We start from the raw sequence: 20,965 nt of genomic DNA, 5'->3' as shown, positions 1-20,965 counted from the left end.
TTCAAGCAAAAATAGTCAATCGGAGGACACACAAATTAAAACTATCACCCAAAAATTATGAACATCCGTACACCCACATCAACACTTAGCCAAAATATAGATTAAAAAAAAAAAATCGCTGAAGAAAGGAGATGCTTTCAAATTCAAACATCTATCAATAGTCTACAAACAAAAAGATATCATTTTTGCAAAACAACAAGCGTGGATGAAGAGGGAGAGAGAGACAAATTTCGTTGCAGAGATACATGTGGTGACGGAATGGGGTAACCCAAGAGTCGAGCTCGACAACGTCAACCTCCAATACAAGATAGAAATTGGTGTGAAAATCACTCCGATAGTAATCACACACAAACAGAGCTCATATGGGTAGGAAACGACGAACGTAACTTCCGTAGAAGGAAAATAAAGTGGAGGAAAATCTAGGGTTTGGGACGTAGTCGATGTGGGAGGTTATCCAAGCCGTGATTCTCAAAGTGGGTGACTTGGGCATTGAATGTAGGAGAAATGGTAAGAACGTCGAAGTGGAGGAGAATGGGTACTCAATAACAAAGTGGGTATATAATTTCGAGGGGAAAAATTAAAGTGCTCAAGCGATTTGGCACCCAGACCTAATAGCAACGAGATTACCCCATTGCAACAAATTTTTTCCTATTGCAAGGCATATTTTCACTGCTCTTAAGTAATAAATCGCTGCAAAAAACAAAGTTAATGAACCCAGCTTTAAAATCTTATATTAATGTGAAAAAGTTGCAATGATTTTAATTTCGTTGCAAAAAGTTACCTATTGCAGCGATTTTAATTATAACAATATAAAAAAATGCTGCTTATATTTCTTGTAGGGAGAGAAAATTGTTATAATCTTCTCTTTTCTAGCTAGTTTTTGCCATTTCAAAAGGATTCAGGGCCCATACTTGAAGGAAAGTTCCACACAATAAGCGATGCTCCCAACCCAACACGATCCAGATTGTTTGCTTACTCCAAACTGGATCAAGATTCCTTAATCGTCCAATTAATATTGTAGATGTTTAAGATCTTAACTTGCGGAGATATGCATGGGCAAAGTTTCAAACTACCAACTTCTTTAATAAAGTCAATTTTCATAATTATTTAAACTCTATATATAAAATATATATATATATATATATCAGCGAGGACTGCAAGTGTTCACATACCTCTCGCTCTCATTTTAAAAACCAAATCCCAAGATGATGTTTAGGAAAAATTTAATTATAAGTATAATTGTATACTAATGAATGCATATATAAAGACTAGAAGATGTTTAGGACAAGTATGACAGAGAGAGAGAGAGAAGAAGAAGCCAAAGAAGGATAAAGAAGCTTGAGTCATGGCATGCCAGGGCCCTGCCATAGTGAATGACGACAAGGCTCATCCTCTGACCCGAAATTAACAATTCAATAATGAGATCCGATTCTTTAGATAGATTCATGAAGTAAAGCTCATCTGTTGCCCGATTCTCCTGTAACAAATCCCAATTTTACAATTGATTTTAGCAGTTCAAAACTGCTGTACCTCACTTCATACACATATACCTATCTTGATCGGGATCCTCTATAATATTCTCTAAAATTTTAGTTTTGAAAGCAACTATTGTGTAATAGCATTTCAAAAAGATAAGAACTTTGACAATCGAAGATGAAAGTACACAAACCCAGATTCCCGAAAAAAGATCAGAGGACCGTTTTCCCCTCTTCGCTTCGCTCGTCTCCCCTCAGGGAAGAGACTAATACACAAAATATTCTCTAAAATTTTAGTTTTAGAAAGCAACTATTGTGTAATAGCATTTCAAAAAGATAAGAACTTTGACAATCGAAGATGAAAGTACACAAACCCAGATTCCCGAAAAAAGATCAGATAAATGAGAAAGCAATGCAGGTTTTTTTTCCCAGAAGAGAAACCAATGATACGTTGATCAAATACAATATTATATTGATTTAACAAAATGATGTTAAGCTTCTCTCCCTCTACATCTTGAAGTCATCGATCATTGGTCTTTCAGTGATAGAGCATATCGAGACAGGAATTATCATTGAGCCATTTCATCTTATTCCCCCTTCCCCTTTTTCAAAAACCCAAACCCAAACACATTTCAATGCCGAAATCTAATCTTCACGTCATGGGTGATCTTATGATGCTCAGTATTTATATATACTAAACTTCCATCACTCGATCAATAATAAAGCAGGCGGATTAGACAAAGATTTTTTATGTTGAACTCAACTGGAGCGTAGAAGGGGTGGAATCACCGGCATGATCAACTTCAACCTTGTTGAACCATACGTCTCTTGCGACAGTCACAGCTTCTTCCGGTGAAGCAAAAAGCAATCGAATACCAACGAAGTCCTTCTCTTAAGAGCTCAATTCCAATGCTTTTCTTCTCTCTCCCTCTCCCCACCCCACACTTTCTGTGTGAGAAAGGGGAGCTGTTAGCAGAAAGGTGCTATTGAGGTTATCTTCTTTCGGAAATGGAATTGTTGTATTACGAGCTTTATCGTGTCGACTGTTGCCGCCGTAAAAAGCACTCTAGTGATATTACGAAAAACCCTATATATATATATATATATGGCAGCATGAGTTTCACCCCAGTGGTGAAAGGCTGAAAGCCACCAAGCTTATCAGGAATCAGCATAATTATTCCGTTGATTTCTAGTATCACACAGCACTTCACGGCAAATCACCATGGCTCCACTGACTTCAACCAAACCCGACGAGGACCAGGTCTGTGCTATTTCTAGATTTTCGTTTTTTTTTCTTTCTTGAATTCTCAATCTCATCCTATATTATAGAATTGAATTCATTTTCATCATCTGTTTGGTGGCTGAGATAACCGAGGCGAGAAAAAAAAAACTTTTGCTTTTCCCCTTTTCGATCAGGCTTAATAACTCGCTCGGGTATTGAATTTTACTTACGAAGCAAGAATAACATCTTCAAGCTTGTTTTTTTTATTTTTTGTTCATTTTACTTTTCGGGCTCTCTCTCGCCAACCAAACAGAGAATTTGCGTTTCATGTCCTATTAATACTGAAGGAAACTCCCTTTCGTAAAATCAAGTAACTTCACATGGATTAGCGGATTAACAGCGTAAATCAAGTTGTTTGGAAATTACAGGACATCTGGTACTCGGAGAATATAACTAAACGCATGATTGAATAAATTACATTTGAATTTTGCAATGCACTTCCTCGTATATACCATGATTACTTTGCATGTTTCATACTTGATATTTCTTACTGTGTTTGAAAGGTTCTGGTTGAAGAGAGGTCTTCTGCAAGAATATTGACATTGAATAGACCTAGGCAATTGAACGCCCTTTCATTTCAAATGGTATGCGTTTTCTTTAACTATCCTTTATATTATATTACCACGTTATTGCTTTTAAATGCCTATTTGTACTTTTAAGCCTCTAATACTTTTAGATGGATGGGTTTCTAGAGAGAGAGAGAGAGAGAGAGAGAACATTTTACTTTGTGCTTTCATCCGTTGAATATAATCTCTAGGATATGGGTGGTTTTCTATTTGTAGCCCCTTTTGGTGGATTAACCTTCATCAGTTTCTTTATCATTTTCTTTGAATGTATATGTCCCTTTCTTACACGTCTTTTATATCGACCACAACTGATACTGGGAAGTTTTGCACATTTTGTTCATGTTAAATATTTTATATCATTACTATTCCTTGCCATGAATTCTGATTTGTTGAAGATAATGCTATATATGCCTATTTCAAATACATGAATACATGTACATGTATTGGATAGTGGAAATGAAGTAAATTGTAATACATTTGCCATACACATGAAATCTGGAGCTATAATTTTATTTTTCTACTCTTTTTTTTTTTTTAATTTTAGGTTTCTCGGTTGTTGGAACTTTTCATTGCCTATGAGGAGGATTCAAATGTCAAGTTGGTAATTGTGAAGGTACTCTTCTTCTGACATACAGTCTACAAGTCTCATCTTTAAATGATGGATATCATTTCTCTGGAGCTGATGTTTCATGCGTTATACTGTATCATTGATTCATCTTTTCTTTAAGGGATCTTTGTTGTTTGGTTACACAGTATTGCTCATGTATTGTTGTGATGGTTGTTTGGTTATTCATTTCTTCCAATTCTTTCAATAATTTTGTTGGAAAGTTGGCCCCTAGTTGTTTCAGTTGGTTCAAAAATACAAGATCAACTTCTGTGTGTCAGGGAGTCTTGTTGTATACTTAGGTTAAAGAAAATTGATTGAGTCCTTTTCTTCTGTTCACAAAATGTTTGAAAAAGCAACCTTCTTAAGGTTGTTAACTTGTAGGGATTAAAGATCTTAATATTCATCTAGTTGAGTTCAGTTCCTCGGTATAGACAGGAAAGGTCGTTAATTTGCAGGATTTTTAAGGAAGTTTCTCATGCATATGGATAAGAATGGTATTTTATTTTGTTCAATGACTGCTTGTCATTAAGTTCAAATTTGAATGTGTGACCTATTGTTTCAACCTTACAGAGAATGCTGGCTGCATGACTAACCTGTCATCTGTGGTCTTACTTCTGTAGGGAAAGGGGAGAGCATTTTGTGCTGGTGGTGATGTTGCAGCTGTGGTTCATGATTGTAGTAAAGGTATAGGTTCTCTTCATTGCTTAATGTGTCACCCTCGCCAATCCTTAAAATCATTAAGATTGATGACCTTCAACCTTGGATAAGGTTCAGCCTCAGTTGAGATGGAAGCATCTTCTTCTTCTAGCTTGAATATCTTGTGCCATTCTTTTCCTTTTTATGGTCAAACTGGACTGAAGGGAGGAGGAATTCTTTAGAAGATGCTTGGTTTATGCAAATGTTGAGAAGTTATTTTTGTACAAATAAAGGACATTAACACAAAGCATATTATAATTTATCCCATATTTTTCCTTATTAGGTGACTGGAGATCAGGTGCAAATTATTTTCGGAAGGAATTCCTCTTAAATTACATCATGGCAACCCATTGTAAACCCCAGGTGAGCCGGTTTGCCTATGTAAAGTTTACATACTGTGACTTTAGAGTTGAGGTATTCTTGGTCAAGTTAGTTTCTGGATCCATCATCTGCATGTTTATATCCTATCTTACCTTTGCGTTAAACAATGTTGAAGGTTTCAATTCTTAACGGAATTGTGATGGGAGGTGGAGCCGGTGCTTCAATTCATGGTAGATTTCGGGTTGCAACAGAGAAGTCGGTATTTTTATCATCTTTATCTTTGGTTTAAAGTTGTATAGAATTCTACTTTAGCTTGTAGAGGTGAACATGGTTATGAATCACACATTTTCCCGAAACTTCAGATATTAATAATATCTTTTTCATTGTCATAGCTCACTCTATTGATAATTGTCAGTTCTGAATTCTCATAAGCTATATGTATAATTACAAGTTCAATAGTTGCTAATGCATTAACGATACAAAAATTTATCTGATAAAAGTTTCAGTTCATAAAAAGTGTTCTTTTTAGTAATATGGCTTTACTCTGAATGAGATTCCATTTTGTCTTCCTTGATAGGTGTTGATTCTTGTGTACCAGTTTGTGTACTTGGGATACGCTTATTTCATTAATACAATCGTTTACTTAAAGAAATGTGCTCTCTTTAAAAAAGAATTTATTTGGTTCCTTTCAATAATCTCATTGCTTCCTTTCATCTTTTTGTAATTTCTTGAATTACTGCACCAGAGTGTAAAAGTTTGAGGGGTTAGAGATTTGTAATATGTAAAAGATTTCAATTTGAACATCTGGTGTTTATGTAATATATTTTCTTTTCATATTTGGATACTCTCCATTCTTTTGATGGAGGAGAAACATTTAGCTAGATGATATTGCAGAGGCATGATCAATCAATTTTGTATATATTTTGAGGATTATTGTTTTATATTTAGCACCTTTTGTTTCTTTGGTTAACATGTATTCTGACAGTGCAATTGTTGCAGGTCTTTGCAATGCCAGAAACAGGTTTGGGACTCTTCCCAGATGTAGGTGCCTCTTATTTCTTGTCCAGACTCCAAGGATTCTTTGGTATTGTCACTTATATCCTCAGTGTAAATACTTCTGATGAATAATTGAAATAAATAGTAACTCTTATTCTTTAAAAAAGAAGGTGAAGTTCTATTTCATCAGTACTGCTGCAGGATTATACTGTAATATTTTCACAAAGTTATAGATGTTAATGCTGTTTTTGCTTGAATATTCATTATAGTGCTGAGTCTTTGGCAGGAGAATATGTGGGTCTTACCAGCGCTAGGTTGGATGGTGCTGAAATGCTTGCGTGTGGCCTTGCAACTCACTTTGTCCCCTCAATGGTAGTACATCATTCTAGTTTAATTAATTCATTTTAGATAGATTGAAGTTCTCACTTATCAAAAAAGCACCTGAAGTTATAATGAAGAGTATATCTCACCTTGTTTTGTCGAGCAATAATGCTAATTACAAAAGTAACATGCATCAGCATTGTTTTGTTGACATGTAGCAAATTTATGTGCACATTATGATTGATTTTAGTTTTTTCTCTGAACAGACTTTACATGCAAATCATGAAATACAATTTAATGATTCTAAAATCAATTAGTTTATGGAAAAATTGTTCATATTTGCTGCAGTGGATAATGACTGTTTCAACTCAGGGATATACTTAGAAGAGAAATGATTTGTACAAGCCACATGCAAGCCCTTGTAAAAAAATAGACCCCACCTTAAAAAAGTGTAAAAAAACTATTCTTTATTAGTGGGACCTACTTTTTTACAAAGGGCTTGTATGCAGCTTCTCTATTTGGGGCTTGTACCTAGCATCACTATACTTAGAATGTCAAGATGATTCAATGCCTCCTTAGTGAGGATTTCCTTTCATTATATAGGCACAAGTGTGCAAGATACAAGGCTGAAATCAAGGCTAAATTACAGGAATTAAATCTATTTACAAGAAAGGAAACTATGACTATGTACAAAATCTGCCTAAGTATGGAAAGTCTGCTATCTAAATAAGGAAGTAGATATATACAACTCATAACAGAAAATAAGGCAAGTGGAGACGTATCATGCTATCATCCCCCCTCAAATTGATGCTGGTCGGTCAAGAAGCATCAATTTGCCCACAAGAAACTGATGACGGAGTCGTGTCATGGCCTTAGTAAATACATCAGCAATCTGGAGATCAGTAGAAATATGAGGAAGAGAAATGATGTGGGTGTCCAATACTTCCCGAATGGAATGACAGTCCACCTCAATGTGTTTCGTGCATTCATGAAAAACGGGATTGGCAGCAATTTGAATGGCACTAGTGTTGTCAGCGTGGAGAGGAGTAGGATCAGACTGAGCACAACCAAGCTCAGCGAGGAGACCACGAAGCCAAAGAATCTCAGAGCAAGCAACAGACATCGCACGGTATTCAGATTCAGTGAAAGATTTGGAAACATGATCATGTTTCTTACTCTTCCAAGAGATCAAGGAGTCACCAAGAAACATGCACCAGCCTGTAACAAAGCGTCGCGTATCAGGACATCCCGCCCAATCAGCATCACTGTAAGCCACAAGATTAAGAGAAGTCCCAGTAGGAAAGAACAGGCCACGGCTAGGAGAGCCGCGAAGATAGCGAATAATACGACGAACAATAGCAAAATGTAGATGACAGGGAGCCTGCATGAACTGACTAACCTGCTGGACAGCAAATGAAATATCAGGCCGAGTAATAGTCAAATAGTTCAGGCTCCCCACTAATTGTCGATACAGAGTAGGATCAGAGAGGAGATCACCCTCATCCCGACGATATTTCGTGTTTACTTCCAAAGGAGTATCCACAGAAGAAGTATCCTGGAGACCAGCCAAAGTAATCAGATCCTGAGTATATTTATACTGATTCAAAAAAATGCCAGATAGATCAGTATGAACTTCCAACCCCAAGAAGTATGTAAGAGGACCAAGGTCCTTCATATGAAATGAGGCTTGAAGATGCTGCTGCAATTGGGTGATCAAGACAAAATCCGTCCCAGTAATAACAATATCATCAACATAAACCAGAAGAAGAACAATTCCAATCGATGTTTTGCAGAAAAATAAAGAAGAGTCATATTGACTCTGCTTAAAGGAAAATTGAAGCAAAGTGAAGCGGAATTCATCAAACCATACACGAGGAGCTTGTTTCAACCCATATAACGAGCTTTTCAACTTACAGACATCTGAGGGAGAAGAAGAGGACAAACCAGGTGGAATGGTCATGTATATCTCTTCTTTAAGGTCGCCATGAAGAAAGGCATTTTTGACATCCGTTTGATGAAGAGACTAACCTTGAGAGGCAGCAACAGAAAGGACAGTGCGCACTGTAGTCATCTTAGCCACCGGAGCAAAAGTCTCCTCATAGTCCACCCCATACTCTTGCATATTGCCAAGTGCAACCAAACGGGCCTTATATCGATCCAGAGTCCCATCGGAACGCAGCTTGATAGAATAAACCCATTTGCAACCAATAGGTTTCACCTGAGCAGGACAAGGGACAACATCCCATGTGTGATTATCTTGAAGAGCTTGAAGTTCATCAGCCATCGCCCCACGCCAACAATCATGTTTAGCTACCGCAGAATATCCGGACGGAATAGGAATGGAAGACAAAGTAGTATGAAGAGAGGTATGGGAGAAACCATACTGATCAGGCGGACGAGACACTCTGGTCAAACGACGAGGAACTGTGATAGTGTCCGGATCACCCGTAGAAGATGCAGTCGGAGCAGGCTCAGATGGCGGATCAGGCTCAGGAAGGGGCAAAGTAGGATGTCGTCTTTCATAGACAAGGCCAGGTTTGAAGCGAACAGAAGAAGAAGCCAAGTCATCAAAATTAGGCAAGACATGCATTTCAGGCAAAGACTCAACATGAGAAGAAAAGAATGACTGATTTTCAAAGAAAACAACATGACGAGAAATGCGAAATCGGTTAGAGCATGGATCATAGCAAACATAACCTTTGTGCGAAGTACTATAAACCATAAAAGCGCATTTAACCGATTGAGCAGATAGTTTATGACGCTCATGTGAAGGTAAATGAACAAAACAAACACAGCCAAAAGTATGCATATCAAGGTAGCTAGGATGCCGATGATAAAGACGAAAGTAAGGAGTTTCAAAATTCAGGACACTCGACGGCAATCTATTAATTAAATAAACAGCCGTAGACAAGGCTTCGACCCAGAATTTAAAAGGAACAGATGATTGAAGCAATAAAGTACGAACAACATCCAACAAATGTCGATTTTTACGTTCAACGACACCATTCTGCTGAGGTGTATAAGGACAAGAACGTTGAGAAACAATGCCACATTGTTGAAGAAAATCATGACACTCACGAGACATATATTCACCACCTGAATCAGTCCTTAGAATTTTAATGTGAGAAGAAAATTGAGTCTCAACATAAGCAGTGAATTGTTGGAAAACATAGAAGACCTTAGATTTAGAACGAAGAAAATAAATCCAGGTATACTTCGTATAATTATCAATGAAAGTAACAAAGTATTTATAATTGGCATGCGAGATAACAGGAGAAATGCCCCACACATCACTATGAATCAAATTGAAACAACGTTCAGTATGACTACCATGAGAAGGAAAAGAAAGAGACTTACTTCTACCTAATTTGCATGTGGAGCAATCAAAAGAAAGATGAGAAGAAAAATTATCTTTATTGCCCAACAAACCAGAATTTATTACATGAGATAAAACAACGGAATTAGGATGACCCAACCGTTTGTGCCATACTTCATACTTATTGTTCACAGTGTGACAAGCAAACGAAATAACAGCAGGAAGAGAAAAATGTAGAGGAAATAAAAGTCCAACTTTAGGCCCCTTCGCGAGTATCTGGCCCGACACCTAATCCTGCACAAGACAACCATCACAAGAAAAACGAACATCACAGTTGTTATCAACCAATTGTCCAACAGATATAAGACTAGTAGAGAGCTGAGGTGATACAAAAACATCCTGAACAGTAGAATCAACATCCCCAATAGCATGAATAGGTAACTGACTACCATTAGCAATCTGAATGTGTGATGAGCCATTATAAGGCCGAACATTGCTAAGAGTATCAGAAGAGCTAGTCATGTGATTAGACGCACCCGAATCAACAAGCCATGTAAGGGAACCGTTACCTTGCAGCCCTAAGGCTGAAAATGCTGAAATAATCATTTGCTAAACCATCTCTGTTGTAAGAGTAAAAGAATCTCCCGCAGTAGCAGAAGAAGAGGAACCCACAGTAGCCTGATAAGCATTAGCCTGACGATTCTGGGGACGAGTAGGACAATCTTTAATAATATGGCCCGGCTTCTTACAGTAGTTGCAAGATTTTCTGGCACAGTGGGCAGCAATATGTCCGTATTCCTTGCAGCTGAAGCATTGAACGTTCCGCATGTCCCGTCCCTTGCCTTTCCCGTGAGCAGCGTAAGCCACAGCATTGGGTATCATTTTGTCATGCTGATAAGTGGCCTGGGTGGCAAGACGCTGCTCCTCACGAAGTAACTCCCCAAAACAAACATCCAAAGAGGGCACAGGATCACAGTTCATCAAATTGGAGCGAGTGGCCTCAAATTCAGGTCGTAACTTCATTAAAAACTGATCACGCTTACTTTGTTCATGAACGGCCTGCACAATAGAGAGAGAAACTTCCGGGACCTTGGCATAAATCATGTCAGTAAACTCTCCCCACAGAGTATTAAAGCCAGAAAAATAATCTTGAATAGAGAGATCGCCCTGAGTGTAACTGGCAATCTCATATTCTAATTGAAAACGCCGGGCAGTATTGTCCTGATTATATACTTTCCGTAAGTATTCCCACATAGATTGAGCAGTCTTATAAGGCCTTAGATTGAGAACAATAAGGGGATCAACAGAGCCTAAAATCCATGTCATCACCCTAGCATCTTTAATTGTCCATTGAGCCAACTTAGGAGGCTCAGTAGGAGCGGGATCACTACCATCAATATGACCCCATAAATCTTTCCCCAAAACAAATAAGCGAAATTGAAATTCCCAAGCAGAATAATTTTTACCCGTAAATTTCACAGTAAAAGAATCTGAAGACATGACGCTCATAAAATGGAAACCAGCCAAGAATAATACTGCACGTATCTACTAAGCACCAAAAAAATTGCCGAGAACCAAAGAAAAGGAACTGCCGTGAATCAAACAAACCCAAGGTGTCGAGAAACCAAAAAATTAAACTCACAGAAATGCCGAGAAGCCCAACTCCTGCACAGAAACTGCCGAAAGCTACACAGAGAATGCCGAGAATCCCATATCTGTCACAGAAACTGCCGACAGCTACAAAACTCCAAGAAATAGCACAGCCTAGTGACAACGACAGCAAGAAACCAGCACAGACAGTGCCGACGGGATGAAAACTGACACCCACCACCGAGAAAAAAAATAATCGCAGCCCAGCCACAAGCAAACAACTCACAGAAAGTGCCGACAGAGTCAACACTAGCCTCCAACCAGAAAAAAAAAAAAAAAAAAATCTCACGAGAATGAACCAGAAATATTTCTCTAAGGTCTGGCTCTTGATACCATGTCAAGATGATTCAATGCCTCCTTAGTGAGGATTTCCTTTCATTATATAGGCACAAGTGTGCAAGATACAAGGCTGAAATCAAGGCTAAATTACAGGAATTAAATCTATTTACAAGAAAGGAAACTATGACTATGTACAAAATCTGCCTAAGTATGGAAAGTCTGCTATCTAAATAAGGAAGTAGATATATACAACTCATAACAGAAAATAAGGCAAGTGGAAGACGTATCATGCTGTCAATCCATACTCAGTAATCCTCTACAAGTCATTATCTTGAAATGCTATACATGTGTTGTCCTCACCTCTGTTTCTCTTCCTATAATTATTAAAGCTTTTATCTTCTAAGCTGGAAAGTCATACAATTTAAATGCCTTCTTATCTTTTTTCTTTTAATTATTGGACAGAGATTGTCTCTGTTGGAAGAGGCACTGCACAAGTTAGATTCAAGTGATCCAGCCATTGTTTCTGCAACCATTGACAAATACTCACAGCAACCTTATTTGAAAGAGCAAAGTGCATATCACAGGTTGTTTGGCATTTCTAATTATTAATATTATTTTGTAGTTCATATTAAATGGTTTTTTCAATTGTTATATGCTACTCTATCCCATGTATGCCAACGATTTTTGATAAATAATCCCCCTCGTCCATTTTATGCTTTACTCATTTTTTTAAATCAGCAATTATCTCTATTCATGTCTTTGCATGCATGTTTATGCATTTTTATGCTAGAACCCCTGCATGAATAAAGACAAATTCATCATTGTGAAACTTGTGTAAATCCCCCTATATTCTTGCCATTTGAAAGTGTTTTGGTGTGATTGGCAGGATATGATTACTTTGGGATGAATACATAATGCATATTACTCTTTCGGAAAAAGAATTGTCCAATGCTTGCTTGAAATGCAACCAATAGCAAAATTAATGGAGTTTATTATCCCTGGACATTGACTCAGGTGGTGAAGGTGGCATCAGATAGAGCTTAAATACAGAAACAAAAATAAAATAAAATAAATAGTTTAATAAGGACTATAGAATATTTTTGGAAAACTTGAAAAAGGACACTATAAATGTCACAGAGTTGCCATCTCAGGTCTTAAACATCTAATTTGCAATGCCTCAGACGAACAAAGTTCTATTGATATGACCTGTTGCAGTGTTGCTTATATCATCTTAGTATGTGGTGATTATCATTTCTATGTGGACAAAGGAACCACATCTAAAAGATTAATTGCAGGAAATCTTTATTAGAGCCATATTTATTTCAAAAACTAATATTTAATTTTCTGAAACGAGGCTGCCTACTGTGTTGCCATCCAAGATCCTTGAATTTTTAAATCCTTTTCTTGATAAACTCGAGATCTTTTTTCGTGGTTGCATTGGAAACAGATTGGATCTAATTGATAGGTGCTTCTCTCGAAGAACACTCGAAGATATTTTATCTGCCCTTGTAAGTTTATGATATAGATATTTGTTTTCGGCGCTGAGACTGAATTTGATGTCCCATTTGTTATTTTAGAAAGTTTGTCAGTGCTTTAAGTTGTATTCTTTGTGGTTTCACACGTAAAAAGTGAAAAGTTTTACCACTTAACTGAACATGATCTTATGCTTGCTGTTGTAGGGGAGAGAGGCATTGAATAAGAATGATGATTGGATATCTGCAACAATTAAGTCACTGAAGCAAGCATCTCCAATGAGCCTTAAGGTTTCTCTGAGATCGGTAAGGAAGCAGAAAGACTTAGTAACCCCATGTCATTAAAACTAGTGGTAAAGACTTTGGTTGCGTTAATGATATTAGTTGTGCAATACCCCACACTACGATATTCTTATCCCCTTGACCGGTTATCTTCATTAAAAATCAGGTAAAAGTGTTTAATGATGTGAAGGTTTTGGTGATCTCACATTTGTACAAGGATTCATTACTCATTTGACGTGTAAGGAGTTTTTTGGTTAGGCTCTGTCATGATCAAAATACTTGGAGAAAGCGTCCAGGAATCTTTGGAGAATCCAAGTTGGATCCCCTGAAACATAAATGGGTCATTTTTTATTTTTTATTTTTGATGAAAAGGAAAAGACTGACCTTCATGGTACAGAAAAAAAAGTCATCACTTTGTGCATGAAGCCCTCTGTTGTAGTTTTACCACCATAAATGAAATATGAAACCCTCTGAATCTAGATAAATATACAGCCCTGTCAAACATAGCCAAGGGAACACTTGATCATAGTGGTGGAAAAAGCATCTGTTGCATACCCATACCATCCAAGCTAAGAAATTAAATTCACATAACGCCTTTGTTAATAATACAAAACTAAGTAATCATCTGATGTTGTCTAGATCATGTTAAATTGTTTTCATCAAAACTTTGTTTTCTTTTCGCAAACAGATTAGACAAGGAAGGCTCCAGGGTGTTGGTCAATGCCTTGTTCGTGAGTATAGAATGGTTTGTCATATCCTACAAGGGAAAGTCAGCCGGGATTTCTTTGAGGTTATCTGCTTAAAGTATTTTTTTCAGCTCTTAGTTTCTTCTTTTGTGGACGATTTTAACACCTCTCCTTCTAATATAGGGCTGTAGAGCTATACTGTTGGACAAGGATAAGAACCCAAAGGTAAAATGAGAATTTTTTCTGTATCTTTGCATTTCTATTATCCTGTGATGTTCATAAATCTTGATTTATTTGGCTAATTCCATTTCTGGTTTCCTTATTTTTGGTTTTCCATTCAGTGGGAGCCCTCTAAGTTGGAGCTTGTTAGTGAGGATATGGTCGACTCATACTTCTCTATGTTGGATGGTGAAGATTGGGAAGATTTGAAGTTCCCCGCAAGATCCAATTTGCCTGTACCTGCCATTGCAAAGCTTTAATGCATCAAGATGAAAAAAAACGGGGGAAATTGTTATAATCTTCTCTTTTCTAGCTAGTTTTTGCCATTTCAAAAGGATTCAGGGGCCTATACTTGAAGGAAAGTTGCACCATAAGCGATACTCCCAACCCAATACGATCCAGATTGTTTGCTTACTCCAAACTGGATCAAGATTCCTTAATTGTCCAATTAATATTGTAGATGTTTAAGATCTTAACTTGCGGAGATTTGCATGGGTAAAGTTTCAAACTACCAACTTCTTTAATAAAGTCAATTTTCATAGTTATTTAAACTCTATATATAAAAAAAAATATATATATATATATATATATATATCAGCGACGACTGCAAGTGTTCACATACCTCTCGCTCTCATTTTAATACCCAAATCCCAAGACGATGTTTAGGAGATGACGCAGGTGATAGCATTTAAATGAATGCATATATATAGACTAGAAGATGTTTAGCACAAGTATGAGAGAGAGAAGAAGAAGAAGCCAGAGAAGGATAAAGAAGCTTGAGTCATGGCTTCCCTGGGCCCTGCCATAGCGAATGACGACAAGGTCTGTTCTGATTTTCCATTTTCAATCCCATGTCCTGATCTCAGATACCATTCATGTTCATGCTCTGTTTCGATGCTGAGAAAACAGAGCATATTACTTCTGAATTTTGCAACAACCTCAATCATATTTATCATGATTAAATTGTGCATGCATGTTTAGTTGATTAATGTTTTTTTTTTTTTTTTTTCTTTTTGACAGGTTCTAGTTGAAGAGAGGTCGTCTGCAAGAATATTGACAATCAATAAACCTAGGCAGTTGAATGTCCTTTCACCCGACATGGTATCAGATATAACATGAGTTTTCTTGAATCCTCAGGGTTAGAAATTCAAAATTCCCAGAACGTGTGCCTTGATGCAGAAGGATGTACTTTATTTTATTTTATTTTGGGCTAAAAGTTACTCACTCCCAAGTCCATTTCTGGTGCAAATCAGTCTTTTACTGCATTTAAAAAAAAAAAATCACTCTTATTTTTGTGTCCAAATGCTGTTATGATCACAGCATACTGGGAAAGCTTTGCTAATACAACTACAAGTCTACAACGGCAGAATTCTTAACAGTTACAAAATACAGACTACAAATGGAAAAGTCTTTCAGGGTGATAGTCATGGCCATTCCATGTACAATGGATTTATACTACACGAACCAGTGATTTTCACTATTCAGAAACAACACACCTAGAAAGAAAAGAACCTCTAATTCAGGAGAAGGGGTAAAGCATTTGTTGAAAGCAAATATCTAAGCCCATAGCAGATAACTAACTAGTTAAGCTGGATCGTGATTATGGAAAATGTATCGCCATTGAACATGAATTTTTGCCTTGACTGACTCCCAACAGGCCTGTTATTTACCCTGATTGGTGTAGCTGTTACACAGTAAAAGTCCAAGCATATATAAGAAAAAAAATTACCAATTAAACTTGAGAGATAAGTGATGTAAAGCATTATGATATAATTTTCAAGAACCAGCTATATGAGCACCATTTCCGCTTCTCATTTTCTGATTTTGCTTTTTTTTTTTTGTGGGTGTTTTTTTTTTGGGGGGGGGGGGACAAAAAAGGTTGAACTGGAGAAACATGAAAGATCAAGATTCAGTGGGTATAACAATAAATAACTGTTAAGACTTTGATAGACTAGCAAAGCTCCCTTGCTGTAACGGCAATGTACAATCAAAACCATAACAGAATTACATTTTAGTTCAGTTATTTTCTTTTACTGAACATATTTTTGTTCAATTGTTCATCAAACATAAGCAATTATTTGTTTGTCAACCAAATAATAATAGCAATCCATCATGGTAAAGTACTCAATATCATTAAGACCACCTTGAGGATATACATTAGAAAGAATGTTGACCAACGTCGAGACCATAAACCCAAGCAATTTTCGTTTTGTTTTGATAAACTATAAACCCAAGCAATTAAGATGAAAACTAAGCAAACTAGCAATTCACAAATCCTTCAATTTGAGGTTTCGCAGTTGTTTAACTTCTTTTTCCTATCGTTCCCATCCGATTCTGAGTTCAGAATAAAACCATCCAAACAAAGGAAGTAAGATATGCTAACATGTCATCACCCATGAAAATAATATGACGATCAGCTTAAACTTTCAAACATTTTCCAGCAATGAAGGTAAGATGTACATATAAGAGAGATTTCAAACCTTATAGCCAGGACCCTGTTTGCCGGCACCATGCGTTTCTGCAGTTATGCAACTAACCAAAATAACCATGGCAGTTTGATGAACCACATAAGCATTTCTTTTTCCGATTGAGTGCACTGCTGCCCTCAGCCTCATCAGAGTGAGCAGTCCCATAATCATAAGTCAACTCTGTCATTGGGGGGATATGTCTAATTGCGAAAAAGGCAATATGAAGAAAGGATTGATTATTGTGTTCATACAAAACCGGCTGCCAAAAAACATTTGGAGAGCAACTATGGTTCATAAATCGTGCTACATTTCCCAAATTCTTAGCACTTATGATTAGGGGAGATGGAATTTTGTACTCCTCTTCAGAGTCATTAGAACTTTCCTCCTCCAATAGCGCAGGTTCATAATTCCACTTGAATGAGTTATAAACGCGGGTTGTATCAAAAACATACTCATCGTTTTCAACTTCCTCCCCACCCTGCTTTCCCTTGCCTTTGTCAATAACTATACCTGCATACTCGCATATAAAAGTACCAGTGCGAATAGGATCCCATGACCGCAGGCCCCAGCCCCTATCTGTTGTTTTGAAAACTTCCAAGTGAACTTTCAAACCACTCTGGGAAACTCGGTTTTTGCAGTTAGGAAAGCAAGGGCATGTGGGACCACATTCATGTATCAAAGGCTTTCGGCCCACAAGAACCCCGTTTGAAGTATATGGAAAATCACCTTCATTTTTCCTAATGCAAGAGCAGTCAGGATCACCTGGTTGGCACGCATTACGGCAGTTGCATCCAAAAGAAGGCTGTGTTAAGTCAAATGATTTCGAATACTTGAGAGAGGGAAAATAAGTGAAATGAGCAGGGCCCTTCTCTCCATCAACATCATTTACAAGTGAAACAGGTATATTTTCAGCCCCTGACGTGAGGTCAGGAAGAATAAGTCCAACCCTTGAAGAGAATCCTTCCTTCCACTTCTGAATTGATTTCCAAGCAGCAAACGCAACAGGCTGCCCCGGCATCCTCACAAATTTGTACTTGAATATATTGCAACCAGATTTCCTCTCAGTCCATGACTCTTGAATTTTATAAAGCCCATCATAGACATAGACCTTTGATGCTGGATTAGCAACATCTTTGATACCCCGGACAACTCTAATTTCATTGCCCCGCTGAAAGCTTCTCTCCAAAGCGAGATTACCCCTTTCAAGCTTCTGATCAGTTGCTTGTTTGTCTCTCTTACCAAAATTCCCACCCTGACCACTATAAATAAGAATATCCCCATCCTCCACATCACCATATTCTGCAGACGAAACAATGCTCACAGCCACTGGCTCTTGATCCAATGCATCCCTGACAATAAGATAGTCAATACCACTCATAGACGGTGCATGTAATCCCACCACACACAATTCTATACGAAAAAAGAAGATGTCCCCAATCTCAACTCCAGACACAGCTCCAATCTTCCTCCTCATGTTTGTGCGGATCCCTTTGCTCATCAAAAGATTTCCAGCTTTTAAATCCGCTCGCTTGATAATCCCATTGCTTAGTTCCTTGGCATCTTCCATTTGGCTGAGCCTTCTCCGAAGTGCATCAAATCTCATAAGCACGCGATTAACCACTTCCCTGTTACCGTCATCCCTATCAACTTGACTAATATCACCAACAAAAACTGTAACTGACGCTTTCCTGGCAGCATAGGAGAGGGAAGGTTTAGTATCCCGATTCTTCGGTGTCTTCCTCTGCGAAGAGCTGGAGCCACGCAAGGGAGCTCCACGCTTTTGACCATCAAAATAACCATCTGCATTCCCGTCCATCCCATCGTCCCCATCAAATGCTCTCGAAGATTCTGGTGATTGGGTGCTTCGAAACGCTCGCAGAGGAGTCGGTACAGGACCCATTGGCATCTGCATTGGAGATCCTTGTGAGACACTAAATGGGTAAAACGGCGTAAATCCAGAAGGGAAAGGGCCATTAGGTGGGCCGCATACAAAAGGAGGAATTTCAGATGCACTTGGGAAAACTGGTTTTAAACTGCGCAGGGGCTTCACATCCAAGACTCTGGACTTATCAAAAGAGGTTGAAGGAGGAACAGAGTTGTAACCTGACCCTGCTTCCATTACAACAAGCCCTTCCAACCAAAAATACAAAAAGCACAAATCTCCCGAACGTTATCCTCCAAACCTGAAAGATATCCACTTCTCAAAAATTTCAATTATATCCAATTCGATTCCATCTAAGTATGGAGATTTGGACCTAAAAGCCTAACTTCTGTGACAAGAAAGTACCAACAGGGTTATACATTTCTGAAAAGGAATCTCACTTTGAGCAGAAATTAAGCAAAATAAAAGTCATAAGGGGAACTTTTCAAATAGATGAAGGATGTTTTTTTAAGAAAAATGATGGACATGGACATGTAGATGCATCATTTATAAGGAAAGAAAACGAATACCGAACCGGAAGCTTAGGCAAAAGTGTTTCCAAATATCAGACAAAGTCAAAGAGTAGAAGATCGTTACCTGTTGGAAATCCCGGACCGAGTAATTCTTAGGGTTTTTGTTGAGAGGGAGAGAGAAAAAAGAGCTGAAAGGTGCATCGCGAAAAGGGCAGCTTTGTCTGTGAACTCTGATTGTGACTTTCTCCGATCAGTATTTACTACTTTTTTTTCGTTTCTTTTCTTTTTTTTTTCGCGTCTATACGAATCACGTTTTATAATTCAGACACACTGTATGTATAATATTTATTTAAGAGTTTTGCTACAAAATTTTTTAATATTTCAACACCTTATTTTTTTTTAATTTTTTAATATTTTTTTTAAATTTATTCTTTTTAAATTAATTTAATTATTTTATTTATTATTTATATATTAAATATTTGATAAAAGATAAAATAATAAAAATTAAAAAAAGATAGGATATTGAAATATTAAGGAGTTATGAAGATTTTTTCTACCCACCTCCAAAAGCGAGGTCTGGGTTCGATCACCTCCCCAAATCCCCATGTCAAAAAAAAAAAAAAATTAATGGGGCTGCCACTACCATGACGGGCGTACACAATACACATGGTCCGAATTGTTATTTTTTTTTTCCCTCCCCCCCTTTTTTTTCTAAATAATTTTTAAATATTTAACAAAAAAATATAAAAAAAAATAAAATTAAATACATAAACGATCAAATTGAATGGACAACTTCAGGCAATATAATATCATTTTTTCTATTTAATAAAAAATATTTTAACTATAAAAAAAATTTAAAATTAAATTTACAAATTTATATATGATACCTTTTTTTTAATTCAAACTATTTTATTATTATTCACAGATTATCAGTTATCTCACCTCATATAACTATTTAAATAAGATGTTAAGTAGTCTAATCATGTATCAAAACCATGCCAAACGCGACACAAAAAAAAAAAAACATTTTCTTTACTCAACCCCCAATAACATCAAACCAAAATAAAATTAACAGCCATTAGTAAACTTTGAGGAGGAAGCTTAAGAATCTAAAAGGAAACAAAAAGGTCCAAGCAGCATTTCTCAAGAAATGTCTCGCTCACAGTGTGCTCATAAGAAGTTTTGCTTATGCTATCTCCTGAAATAACTCTCACAAACAGCAAAATGAACTTAGTAGAGGCGAATTGCAGGCCCCATGGTACTCTTCAGATGCTGCAGGCACCTCACATTCTGCCAATTTTTCTTCAATAATGAAACATGGAAGTTGACACTCATTTGCACATTCTGGAACAGCTGCTTCTCCTCCACAATGCAATTCCCCACAACAACACCCATACAAAGAACTTTCTTAAGTTGGAACTTTACCATTGCCTTTGTTTCATTAAGCTTCGATTCCAGGGTTTTCTAATGAGTCACCAAGGTTGGAAACTTGCCTGCCTTGTTAAGATCGGGGTCTAAAAGACGAGGAATTTGCTTAATTACAGACTCAGATGCTAAAAAAGCATGGTACTTCTTCGCAAGCTTCCTGACCAATTTCTTGTTCTTGTTGAGCTTCTTTAATCCTTCAACATCCATGTATTCCTGACCAGTTGCATGTTGGGTGATGCTTGGCACGTCGAAGAGGTTGAGAAGTGTGGGATCTCATATACAACCTACCTATATCCTTATCATATGAAATATTACAATCTACCCTCCTTAAATTCCTAACGTCCTCGTCGGGCCTATCCGTTGTAGGTGGCACGGTTCGAGTCCCACATTTTTTGTTGAGATAGGTTCTGATATTATTTATAATGCCTCAATAGAAGACACAAATGATATGGCCTATACTCCATATCATTATCATATGAGATATCACACCCAAGCAACAAATCATAT

The 20,965-nt window shown here is 37.3% G+C and overlaps 2 protein-coding genes across 5 annotated transcripts; one reads left to right on the top strand and one right to left on the bottom strand.

Annotated features, from left to right (window-relative positions):
- Nucleotides 1-1,850: 1,850 nt before the first annotated feature.
- On the top strand, nt 1,851-14,713 carry LOC122294262 (3-hydroxyisobutyryl-CoA hydrolase 1-like). 2 transcript variants are annotated; one of them, XM_043102854.1, is made up of 14 exons: nt 1,854-2,736; nt 3,261-3,341; nt 3,868-3,936; nt 4,551-4,614; nt 4,910-4,989; nt 5,123-5,206; nt 5,947-6,031; nt 6,230-6,315; nt 11,972-12,093; nt 12,957-13,017; nt 13,189-13,287; nt 13,952-14,053; nt 14,133-14,174; nt 14,291-14,713. In XM_043102854.1, the coding sequence occupies exons 1-14, from the start codon at nt 2,698-2,700 to the stop codon at nt 14,426-14,428; spliced, it is 1,152 nt and encodes a 383-aa protein (XP_042958788.1). In that variant the 5' UTR covers nt 1,854-2,697; the 3' UTR covers nt 14,429-14,713. The 2 variants fall into 2 exon arrangements, with proteins under 2 accessions (XP_042958789.1, XP_042958788.1); XM_043102855.1 differs by lacking the exon at nt 3,261-3,341 and having other exon boundaries at nt 1,851-2,736.
- Nucleotides 14,714-15,433: 720 nt separating this feature from the next.
- LOC122294261 (histone-lysine N-methyltransferase, H3 lysine-9 specific SUVH1-like) lies at nt 15,434-19,316 on the bottom strand. 3 transcript variants are annotated; one of them, XM_043102851.1, is made up of 3 exons: nt 19,155-19,316; nt 16,649-18,819; nt 15,434-15,852 (listed from the first exon to the last, which is right to left on the bottom strand). In XM_043102851.1, the coding sequence occupies exon 2, from the start codon at nt 18,753-18,755 to the stop codon at nt 16,701-16,703; it is 2,055 nt and encodes a 684-aa protein (XP_042958785.1). In that variant the 5' UTR covers nt 18,756-18,819; nt 19,155-19,316; the 3' UTR covers nt 15,434-15,852; nt 16,649-16,700. The 3 variants fall into 3 exon arrangements, with proteins under 3 accessions (XP_042958785.1, XP_042958786.1, XP_042958787.1); XM_043102852.1 differs by having other exon boundaries at nt 16,649-18,906; nt 19,155-19,315; XM_043102853.1 differs by having other exon boundaries at nt 16,649-18,542; nt 19,155-19,305.
- Between the last annotated feature and the right edge of the window lie 1,649 nt (nt 19,317-20,965).

The sequence above is a fragment of the Carya illinoinensis genome, chromosome 14, assembly GCF_018687715.1.
Source record: "Carya illinoinensis cultivar Pawnee chromosome 14, C.illinoinensisPawnee_v1, whole genome shotgun sequence".
NCBI classification, from domain to species: Eukaryota; Viridiplantae; Streptophyta; class Magnoliopsida; order Fagales; family Juglandaceae; genus Carya; species Carya illinoinensis.
This window is presented reverse-complemented; position numbering and strand designations above follow the sequence as displayed.

Excerpts from the sequence above, each read along its gene's own strand:
- LOC122294262 (XM_043102854.1), top strand. The coding sequence starts at position 2,698 with ATGGCTCCACTGACTTCAACCAAACCCGACGAGGACCAG. Across the intron at positions 4,615-4,909 it reads GGTTCATGATTGTAGTAAAG|GTGACTGGAGATCAGGTGCA; the intron begins GTATAGGTTCTC and ends TTTCCTTATTAG. Across the intron at positions 14,175-14,290 it reads ACAAGGATAAGAACCCAAAG|TGGGAGCCCTCTAAGTTGGA; the intron begins GTAAAATGAGAA and ends TTTTCCATTCAG.
- LOC122294261 (XM_043102851.1), bottom strand. The coding sequence starts at position 18,755 with ATGGAAGCAGGGTCAGGTTACAACTCTGTTCCTCCTTCAACCTCTTTT.